Here is a 12,316-nt window from a genome sequence, read left to right on the forward strand (position 1 = left end):
GAGCATCTTCGAAGGGACCATCATGTACAAAAATCCCACTGTAATCAACACCGTCTCCACCAAAATCCTACAACAATTAAATAATTTTAAATACATAGGGGAAGGGAGTGCCGGTGGCGAGGTTAGGCTGCCGGCATTGGCAGTGGTGGTGGTGGGGCTGGTTTAGGGTTAGGGCTGGGTTAAATTTGGGGTTTTTATTTTTTTTTTAATTTTATTTTTTTAACCAATAATATAGTGACATGGTAACGAAACCACACTTAACGGATTCCATCCAAGAATCCGTTAGGTAGTGGTGAAATCAATTTTTTGGGTTTTTTTGTGGTGTTATAATAAAAGTTTTTTTTTTTTGGTGTTATAATTCAAATCGTGACTTTTTTGTGGTGTTATTTTCTAAAAAATCTTTTTTTTTTCTTTTTTTTTTCATTTTGGGTGAAATTAAAGAGGACAAATTACTTTGGGTCAGTGGATATACTTGTTTCTTCATTTTTCATTCCCCGTTATTTGGTTACTGTACCGTTGGAGATTTTCCCTTACATTACTTTCCAGCTGGCACTTTTCTCTTACAAACTTTAGCTTATTAACGAAACTACCATCCTATTTACCATCAATTGGAATATTGGATGAACCATGAAAATTGCTTCCATGGTAGATCGAATCGATCACTTCATAAAACAACGATGCACTAACAAAATATTTGAAGCAAACACGGCTCAAAAACGAACTAAAATTGTTTAGTTTTATCATAATTACTACAACCAAATGTTCAATAAATTTGTTTTCAAACTTCCAACAGAATCATACAATCTCTTGAAGTTTAGTAGGCAATAACATCCCTCTTTGATTCTAACATCCCTTTATTCAACTCAATTGTTCTGAAGAATCAAAACTTTACTAATAGACTTACTCAGCTTCAATTAATTAACTCCTGATTATATAATCGCGTTACACAATCGTGCTAATAGCTAGCTTAACTACGCGACTATGCAACAGACAAGGTGATAGCATACGCCTCAGACACAGGCAGTTTTATGCCTTCAGAACTTCCACTTGCTGGTTTTTCAGCCATTACACGCTCATCAATAACAGCTGATACAAAATCATCGAAACACTCATCAATGGACCGAAAGGGTGTATCAGGATACAGCGAAGTTGCTTCCACATCTGTAGCTTTATCCAATGCAAAATTTATTTGACAGCCTTGGATGAAAATGTCATGAGTAAATGCTGCCACAATACTCTCAGGGATCCTCATTTCTAGCATTACAAACAATAAATCGCGTTATGAAATTAGTCACGGTCATGTTGTCCATATCAAGTACTTAAGATTAGTCGCGTGATCTTAGCTTACCATTAGCAGCATTGAGTAGATCATCTTCTGTTATGGTGACTCGAGGAAGGTTACGATTAATCTTCTTCTCCCATAAGGAAGCAAGCTCATTGATGCTTAAGAGATTGTTAGGAGGTCGAAAATGAACAGCTTTGTTGATAGTCCGGTTATCATTGATCACTTTCATTGTTAGTCTTCCTATATCAGTACCAGCCACAAAGTATGCTGAACACAATCAAAACAAAGATTATATATGTTAAATAGATTTTGTAAACTATAAAATATATAAACCTATATAAAATAATATATGTCATCATCAAATGAAGTAAAAATTAATTAAATCAATGTAGGAAGTGTAATGATAGATTTCGATTATATTATATTGCTTAGATCTTATTCTCTTCACCTGTAAAGCTGGGTGGGTTACTTATGCAGATTAAGTCTGAATTTTTAATTGATTTTCTATTTTTTTTTTTATTGATAAAACTGATTTATGTAAGTTTTTGTAAATTAAAGTGACTATTATTTTCTATTAAAAAAAAAATATTGTAAAGTTATTCACTATTTAGGAAGTAGTTGTAGTAACGTAATTTGTTTTGTCACATGTTGGTTACCTACCTAGCTACCTATACCTCCAAGAAAATCATCCTTGGAAACATTTTAATATTATATGATTAAATTTCTAGAAAACATTGGAGCTTAGCTAAAATACCAAATTAATACTGCCTACCTACTACAAAATTATAAATACAGCTTAATATTGACACTTAGCAAAAAATAGAATAAAAAAAATACAAGAAGTTGAACCAGTGATTGCAAAATGCTTTTACCCTTATTGCAATTATATATAGAAACATAGTCTATAGCTATTGGACAAAGTTTCTTTCATCTTTCCTTCATTATATTTTAATATTTACATGTCTTTAATTTTTTACATTGAAATTACGAAAACCATTATATATTATATATATATATATATATACTCATTCTGTCTTTAAAAGTTAACTCATGTTTTAACTTTTTGTGAGGCAAATTTTCGAAACTAAGCTAGGAAGAATCCTTTAGAGACGGATGGAAGGGTGTAGTAATTTATGAATGATTGAAATTATGTTAATTGGTACCTTTGACATTGCCGTCGCCATAAATATGGAAGCGATCCAAAGGAGGAAGGACATCAGCAGGATGAGTATTGTCATGATAAGGCCAAGCAGCAATGGAGTTGCAACAAATGTAGGTGTAGGAAATCCCAGCCTCTTCAATTGCTCTTCTAACTTGTCTTTTTTCATTGTACATTTGTAGTCCTGGTTCTACTGGATATGCTCTTTCTATGTCATGCCCAAATTCTGATGGCAAGAACCTCTACAACATAATTTTTTCAAACTTTTAATTACTTTTTGGTTTATACATATAGAGTAATAAATAATAATATAATTAAGATTCGCTACTTCGTAAAATATACGAAGTAGTTTTTTTCATTAATTGTGACATTATATAGTGTGTTATGGTGGTATAGAAAAGACCTAGTACCAAAGAAACTAATCGATGAAATCTATTACGTAGTATTATCTTTATTAAACTTGATACGGGGTACGGTATTGTAATTAATTTTTAATAAAATTCGTAGACTAACACAAAATCATTCCTTTACACTTGCTTTTTTCATTTTTTTTAAATAAAGAAAAAAAAAAAAAAACTAAATTATAACCTTGACAGTGCCAACAGCTTTGATGGCAGTAATAAGTTGGAGCTGGTCTAAAATGCTTTCTCCACCAACAGCTGAAATCACAACTTCAATCTTATATTCCTCAAATATCTTCTCCATCAACTTCTTGTCCGTTATAGTCCCCTGCATGTTTTATTTACTTTTACAAATTAAATAATAATAATAATAATAATAATAATAATAATAATAATAATAATAACTTTTGATGTCGAAAAAGCCATTATAGACTGTGATATAGTCACATAGACGAGTTTTAATTTGAAGCTTTGAAACTTTGACCAATTAAACATACTAATCATTACATAATAATTGTTACTTTCGATAGCATGAATAACATACGGAGTAGTTTTTAATCAAGGAAAATGATAAAAATAATCCTAAGGGTTATGTATAAGAAGCTAAAAAAGGAAATATTGAGGATTAAGTAACATTATTTACACCGATTTGTGCGTGATTTTGTCTTGAATTCCCAACTTAATTCTATTTTAGGAAGTATATTTAATGCTTATATATAACCCTAAGGGCTATATATATCATTACCCTTTAATTAACTAAGGGGCCGGGTAAATTATTTTGGGGTACGAAATTATAAAATTTATTTAACAGTTTAATAATTATTTCTTGTATTAAATTAACAATTTTTAATTATACTCTTAATTGTATTAAGATCATGCATGTTTGGTAATAATAAATATACTAGATGTACGTGTTTGTGGTAATTAAGTTTATACTTAAGTGGTTGTATAAAAAAAAAAAAAGATATTCTACAAAGGTGGCAAAAGTTAAAATAATTAAAATGATAATATGAATATTAAGTAAACCTTATTTATAATTAGCAATCTAGTACGTATTTATATATAACTATTATAGATAAATGTAAATAAATAAGTTGAGCATGCATTAGAGTGAGAGCGTACGATAATAACGGTGGCACCCTTATTTTGAAGGGAATGAATGGTTTGAGCCTTGCTTGTGAAGGCGGATGAACCGGACCGGACAAGTAAATAAGTAGGGCGACCAGAGTCTAGACAAGCTTCGGCTATGAACCTACCGATGAACCCGGTTGATCCAACTATGAGGGTTCGACCCCCCATTTTACCATTAACCGAAACCGGACTGGTAGAAGCCGTCATCTAGCTTAGGTTTTCCTACGTTGTTTTCAAAGAAGAGAGAGTAGAGAAAGAGATAGATGTTGGAAGTTAGTATGATATATTGTTGGAGGGGAGAATGATAATATATATAGAGAATAGAATATATTCGTTTGTGCATAATGTAGGATTTTAGGGCAAGGGGACGTATAGGAAAAGGATAATGACTGTTGATACCAATCAATGGTAGTAATTAATTAATACGGAGTAAACATCAAACACACACACCAAAAAAAAAAAAAAAAAAAAAGGGGGGGGGCCTTTTGTGAGAAACTACGTAATAAAATCCAGGTTTTGTGAGAAATTACCTGATAAAAAAATTGTTGTAAGAAACTACTTAATAAACGATAAAATGTTGTAAAATACTACCTATGGCCTTATTTCCACCGTTGACCAAATTTTCTAGCGCTGACTCACCTTAAAACACCACCGAACTATCATCTCATAGCCCGAAACTACCCCCACTAACTAGGAATAGCCCTAAACCACCTCGAAAATAGCTTTATTACCTTAAAAACCAACCCTCGCGGTGGTTTCATGGATGTTTAGAGGTGGGTCAACATAAGAATGTTTGGTCAACGGAAGAAATCCCGCCATAGGTAGTATTTTACAACATTTAACATTTTATTAGGTAGTTTCTTACAACAATTTTTAAATAAGGTACTTTCTCACAAATTTTGGACTTTATGAGGTAGTTTCTTACAAAAAGTCCAAAAAAAAAATGAAGATTATATACACAATAATAGTTTCAGAATATTCAATATACTTGAGGAAAAAAAAACGTAGTTAAATTATGATTAATTAACATCAAACAGGTAAAAAGGTAATAGTTTTGCTTATATACTTATGATCTGTGTGATAAATGGTTATAAATTATGAGAATGGTAAACAATCTGCATGTATATAAATTTGTCTTCTAAAATCTTATCTTATCAACAATGCATGATAATGTGATGAGTTCACCTAATTAAGGGTAAATTTGACGATTAAGGTTGATATAGTTCGTATCTATGATGGTTACATTAGATGAGTTAGATTGTTTAGTAAATAAAGAGAGGTAGGTTGAGAGAATTACAAGCATGCATGGAAGGGTAGATACACACATTAGATAGGGCTAAGCTTAGTCATCGTCGCAATACTAGTCCGTCGATATGGGAATATATATGGGTCCACTTTAGATTCATCTTTTTGTTTGTGTATTTTATTAGCGTCCACTTATAATTATACATCAATTAATCAAATTGCGTACTAGACAAGTTAAGAGCCAAATTAATAACTAATCTATGTCATTACTCATTAACTTTGTCCAACTATGAGGAAATGAGGTTTCATATATGGTATTTCCCTCTAACAGAGGTTTCATCTGTGCATTATAGGTTATTTATGTCGTTCTTTACCAGGTCCGCCTCAATGTAAGAGGAGGCGATTATGCTAAAGTTCAATAATAGGTCAGACCGTTAAGATTTAAAATTTGACAAAAAAAAAAAAAAAAAAAAAAAACCCTGTTTATTGTAGATTTGTATAGTCGTGCAATGAAGATAAAAGAATGGCAAAGAAAAAGGAAATGACACGAGCCACATGACACATGCAAACAAGCTAAGAAAATAGAGAAAAGGAGGCCTCTCCTTAGTCGATCTTACACTCTTACTACACATGTTACGGGAAGGACATATTCAGGTGGGTCAAATTCAATAAGAAAAGGTGCTTCACGGACACTACTTAACGATGAGAGACGATCGTCCATAGAGGTACAAGATTTAAAGACCCATTCTCGAGAGGGAGGGGGGGGGGGGGGGTTTGAGTGGCATGCGTTCCACTACTACATGGCTTTATATGGGGGAAGTGAGACAGAATTGAAAAGTAAGGAGTCACTAGATCTAGCTTATTGCAATTTATAAATTAATATAATTTGAGATTGAATTACAATTTCTAAATATGGGATCGAATTTAAGTTTTATTAAGGAAAATTTGAATTTTAGTACCTCGAATATGGGGGTAATTGAATTTTAGTACCCATCTAAAATTTTATTTTAAATTAGTACCTCCAAAATGACAAAACTATAGGTTTCAGTACCTCCGTCAAGTTCCGTTAAGTTTTCTGTTAGTGGGGCCCAATAACTAATTATTTAATAATTTAATTTATTAAAAAAAAGGAAAAAATTTTGTTAAAAAAAAACTAAAAAAATAATAATAAAAACAGCCACTGCCACCACCGCCGGCGCTGGCTTCCGGCTGTTGGTGGCCGAATTCCCCTGGCACCGGCGCCGACCACCCCTTCCTTTTCCCTCCCTGTTTTCCCCTTCCCTGGCACCGGCGCAACCACCACCATCTTCCCTCCCTTCCTCGTTCCTGGCCGCGACACCCCACCCCTCCCTTTCCCTCCCTGTTTTCCCCTTCCCCGAAACCCTAAGCGCAACCACCTAAACCAGCCCAGCGAGAAGCTAACAGCAGCAAATCAACCCACCACCGCCGCATAACTCCTTTCCCCTACCCAAAACCGTCGCCGAACTGCCGAAACCCCAACCCACACCCATACCAAAACCCACAAACAGCCGTACTCCTCTCACCCTTACCCTGAAACCAAATCAGGGCTGAGGAATTTAAGATCAACGGCTTCAATTGGAAGTGCGAAAGGTGGTGGTTTTCTCGGAGGAATTGGTGCTGGCTGGTGCGTGGGAACGAAGTAGGGGTTGCGGTGCTCTGCTAGTTGCGGGATGTTGGTGGTGAAGGCGTCGGAGGAATTGGTGCTGGCTGGTGCGTGGGAACGGAGCAGGGGTTGCGGTGCTCTGCTAGTTGCGGGATGTTGGTGGTGAAGGCAGTGGGGTGCCGAAAATTACTGTTGCGGACTGGAGGTTGAGGGGAGGTTGCTGGGCACGGGGTTGGTCTACCGCCGGTGGAAGGTGGGTGGCTGGTGGTATTAGAGTTTTTTTTCTGATTTTTTTTTTAATATTTTTTAAGTTTTTTTTATAAAATGTTTTTTCTTTTTTTTTAATAAATTAAATTATTAAATAATTAGAAATGGGCCCCACTAACGAAAAACTTAACGGAACATGGACGGAGGTACTGAAATCTACAGTTTTGTGTTTTTGGAGGTACTAATTTAAAATAAAATTTTAGATGGGTACTAAAATTCAATTACCCCCATATTCGAGGTACTAAAATTCAAATTTTCCTTTTATTAATTTTTGAGTTAGGGTTCAAAATTTGGGTGATTTGGTTCGTGAATTTGGGGGATTAAGATTTGTAAATTTGAGAATTAGGTTTTATTTGTTCAAATTTGCGTTGTAATTGACTATTTGTAGGTACAAATTGGATGGAAACAAAAAAATTGGGCTTGCCAACAGAACTTTTGGATGGAAAATATTAGTGGATAGTGCTACCCAAAGTTTTGGGTTTTAGGGTTTTTTTTTTTTATTTTTATTATTATTATTATTTTTTTAATTTCTTATTTTTTGCAAAAAAAAAGTTTTTTAAAAAAGTACTAGTTATTTTCAAAAGTGGTATTTTAATAACTAGTTTTTGATATTTCCTAAAATTTAAGCGGCCATTACTAATAGCATTTGCAAATCACACACCTCCGGTGGTGAAGTCTGGAGAACAAAATGTAGCTTAGGTGGCGTTGTCGTCATCACAAATTTGGTCCAAAAGTTCGACATGTCATCTAAAGTTCTAACTCTAAATGCCTTGCAATACTAAACTATAACTCATGTTCTCTCCTGCAAACAAAGGATCAAAACGTAGTAACAAAGAATATGAAAAATAAAATTTAATCAAGAAAAGATTGGGTTATGGATTAAATGTGTAAAATTTTATGTAATGCCTAGAAGCGTTGTATAGCCTAAACCTAAATAATGTAAGTAGTTAATATATTGTCATGCTAATCTTCTTCTTCTTTTTTTTTTTTTTTTTTACTTTCTCCTTGTACAAACTCTATTACTCTAATCCCATACCCTCCACTGGTATTTTATGTGGATTGCTAAACATCGCCCGCAAATCTCCACATAAAGCCCACAAATCTATATTGAATTAACCTTATTGCCCTAGACCTAAAAAAAAAATCTAACCCATACCCACACTCTAATCACCCAAAAATACGGCAATGTCGAGGCGGCAAGGCAAGGACTTGGCGGCCACAACGGCGGAGGAAAGGACGGCTCACGGTGGCAAGGTTTTGTTTTAAAAAAAAAATTAAAAAAAAAAAAAACCAGAAGTGGTGGGGCGCCTGGCCATGACGCCCAGCCCCTGGTGGTGGCGTCTGCTCCGGCCGCCGGAACCAGGGGGCTGGCGTCTGACCTGGACGCCTAGCCACGGATTTGGCGTTTTCCAGAGGCGCCACCGCCATGGCTGGGCGTGGCCAGACGCCAGCCCCCTGGTTCCGGCGGCCGGAGCAGACGCCACCACCAGGGGCTGGGCGTCCTGGCCAGGCGCCCCACTACTTTCGATTTTTTTTTTTGTCTAATATATTTTTTTTTTTTTTTGGAAAATCAGAATTCTTTTGTTAATGTTTAATATTTTTGTTTTATGTGTTAATTTGTTTAATGTGTTAATTAATTTTATGTGTTAATGTTTTTATTTCTAATATATATATATTTTTTTTGAAAATTAGAATTTTTTGTGTTAATGTTTAATTTTTTGTGTTAATGTTTAATTTTTTTTGTTTTATGTGTTAATTTTTCATATGTGTTAATTTTTTTGTATGTGGTAATTTTTTGTGTTAATAATTAGTGTTTAAATTTTTTACATTATGTGTAATATATTTATTTGTTGAATAACATAATTTTTTTGTGTTAATGTTTAAATTTTTTGTTTTATGTGTTACTTTGTTGTGTTAATTTTTTTATGTGTTAAGTTTTTATGTGTAATATATTTTGTTTTTGAAATTTTAGACGCCAACCGCCTCTTCATTTAAAATTCAAAATTTTACCTCGTTTTGTTACATATTGTTTTTGGTTAGTTTACTTATTTTAATTTATATTTTAATTTATATATATTTTGTATGTGTTGGTTTTTTTTCCTTTCTTTGTGTATTTTTTATTTTATTACTTTTTAAAGTGTTCTGTTAATTTCTTTATTATGTTAATTTGTTAGTATGCTTTTAGTTTATTTGATTTGGGTTTTGGTAGGTATTTTTCTTATAACTTTTTTTATGTTTATATATTTTTAAATTTTTTTGAAGGTGTCGCAATTTCACCATGGTGCGGGGAAGAATATAGATGACCATGATATGCCACCGGCCACTGCCGTGGATGCGGTATGTGTCATTAAACATTTATTGTTGTGTTTTTGTAATTGCTATATATCGTTATTCAATATAATATTTTTTTTTTTGTGTAGTGGATGGGAAAGTTGATGCAAGTGGGATAGAAACTCTCTTTGCCAGTATATTTGCAGAACATTTTCTAAAATTTGCAGTTATTATTTAAGTTTGTAAAATTTGAAAATATTGTTTAAGTTTGTAACATTTGACATATTCGTTTAAGTTTTTAACATTTGACATTATCGTTTAAGTTTTTAACATTTGACATTATCTTTTTACTTTGTAACGCGCAACGTGTGCATGCAAGATATAAATGTAGTCAAAAGTAGAATACAAAAAATAAATGTTTGTATAAAAATAGCTACAAAAAAATAAGGTTACATAGAAATAGTGTACGCACTCCAAGTCTTGCTGGTACACATGACCATAAACATCTCGGTTTGAGGCAATTTCACTGTACATCAACTGACGCACAAAAATCAGATCTAATTGCAACTTGTTTTGCCCAATCAATCGCTTGTTGAGCATCTTCGAAGGGACCATCATGTACAAAAATCCTACTATGCCATATTATTTTTAAATACATATAGTTATTAAAAGATTAAATTAATACATTTAACACAATTTTTTTTTTTTGACAAAAGCAAATGATATTTTATTTGTAACACAAAATTAACATAAGTAATTTCTAAAAATTTCATTTGTAAATTTCATTTCTATATATAATTTACACATACAAAATTAAACATAATTTTATTAACACATATTTAAAACATAATTTCAGATTAAAACAATTATTTTTTTTTGAACTTATTAACGCATATTTAATTTCAAATTTATCAAAGTTAAAAAACCACAAAAAAAAAGTTTAAATAAAATTAAAAAAAATTACAAAAAGTTTAAATAAAATTATAAAAAAAAGTTTAAATAAAATTAAAAAAAAAAATTAAATAAAATTACAAAAAAAACAGAAATAAAAAAAATTACAAAAAGGTAAAATAAAATTACAAAAAAAAAAAAAAAATTAAAAAAAAATTACAAAAAGTAGGAGTGGCGTCCTGGCCAGGCGCCACTGCCACGGTTGCGGCGTCCCGGCTAGACGCCACCGCCACGGTAGTGGCGTTCCGGCTAGACGCCACCCCTACTTTTCGTAATTTTTCCCCGGATTATCTCGCTTTGCGGCGACGATGACGGCTCTCCGGTGTCCTTCGGCGATCCACTCCAGCTCCACATTCTTCGTGAGAGTGAATTACGGTTTCGTCAAAAATTAGAAAAGGGGCAAAAGAGTCAAAGTAAAAATAATTGTGGGCTTTATGTAGAGATTTGCGGGCGATGTTTAACAAATCACTTTATTCCACTAACCCGAACTATAATACACCACCATACCTCATTGTCATTAGCATCATCACCCTCTTAAGCACCGTCTCATCACATCCACTTTTACCAAAACCGCCCCACCAATACCATCACCCACTCTCACTAGCATCACTTGAAACTGTCCCTCTCACCAACCCAAATTCACCACTACTCACCTTAAAACCACACCTACCCACTTGAAAAATCCTAAAGATTGGCCTGCTCTAAAAAATTGGGCTTTTGGGAACACCTCAAAAATAGTCTCACCATCTTGAATGCCCACTCTTATTCACCCAAAATCTTAAAAATTTGAAAACAAACGCGAATAAAATGAAAAAAATACCTTTGCGTATCATCACCTATGACTTTAGGTGGTTAAATTCAACCATAAAAACTCTAAATAAACTTGAATTTATTTGCTGGAATTTTACCTTCAAAACCGCAAATTTAACTTTTTTTTGGTGGTGGAAAACAATCGTAAGGTTGCATGACATCAGGGAGGGGGTGAGGGTGACAATGGCAACGTAAATGGGGCGGCAACACACCACAAAAGTGAAAATGAGGAAGTGAGGTTGAATGATCGAAACACACTTTTATATCAAAGATTACTATGAGTACTTTCTTTCCCCTCCTTATCTTTTTCAAGATTTCATGAGAAATTCAAAGTTTCTGAACCTAAGCTGTTTCTTAAGGGGGTACTTTAGTCTTTTTGCGAACTCTAATGGAGATACAAGCATCTTTTACTTATTTTTGGCTTGGAAGACGTTAATCGGACGTTATCTCTCTTTTCAATAATGGAGCTTGAATTTTTCAATGGAGGTCGAGCAAATCAATGGAGAAGGAAAACACCTACCATTTGGGGGTTAACCATGCCCTTAATTAATATATTTTTCTTAGGGTTTTTCGTTAAATTCCGAAAATGGTGGTGTTGGGGCTGGGGTTTGTTATGGTGTTGGTGGTGTTAGGCATGATGTTTGTTGTGGTTGTTTGGGTAAGTCTGCCATTGATGATGAGAAAAGGAAGAAGGGAGGTTGAAGAAAATGGAAAGAAACAGAGGTTGATGATGAGTCAGCTTGTAAAAACATAAAATATTTTAAAAAGTTTAATTTCTCAAAATTACAACATTGCCATTTGAGATTCGAAATTTGTTACTCAAATTGAGTAAATGAGGTAGCCTCAAGATTTCATTCTCTCTTATCAAATGCAAACTAAAATACCTTTAATTTAGAGCTCATATATAGGTCGGGTTGAAATCCAATCTGATTAAAACGAATTAGCGAGTTGGGTCAATTTTTGTTCTCATACAAGTAGTTTTTAAAAATAAAAAAACCGAGTTTGTCGTCTTGTTGTTTATCAAATGACAAACTTGTAAATAAATGAATTAAATTTCCGTCGTTTATGGGTAAAACACTAAAACTACTAACCTCAATAGCGATTACTATTGTAAGCGGATTTATGTGTCAATTTTGTCCTTGTTTATCAAGATGATTAACTTAGACTTCTTT

The 12,316-nt window shown here is 33.4% G+C and overlaps 1 protein-coding gene across 1 annotated transcript; it reads right to left on the minus strand.

Moving 5' to 3' along the window:
• Positions 1-364: 364 nt before the first annotated feature.
• Positions 365-4,450, minus strand: LOC110697307 (leucoanthocyanidin reductase-like). Its single transcript, XM_021874685.1, has 5 exons — positions 3,968-4,450; positions 3,033-3,173; positions 2,449-2,686; positions 1,349-1,552; positions 365-1,254 (listed from the first exon to the last, which is right to left on the minus strand). The coding sequence occupies exons 1-5, from the start codon at positions 4,181-4,183 to the stop codon at positions 980-982; spliced, it is 1,074 nt and encodes a 357-aa protein (XP_021730377.1). The 5' UTR covers positions 4,184-4,450; the 3' UTR covers positions 365-979.
• Between the last annotated feature and the right edge of the window lie 7,866 nt (positions 4,451-12,316).

The sequence above is a fragment of the Chenopodium quinoa genome, unplaced genomic scaffold (assembly GCF_001683475.1).
Source record: "Chenopodium quinoa cultivar QQ74 unplaced genomic scaffold, ASM168347v1, whole genome shotgun sequence".
Taxonomy (NCBI): Eukaryota; Viridiplantae; Streptophyta; class Magnoliopsida; order Caryophyllales; family Amaranthaceae; genus Chenopodium; species Chenopodium quinoa.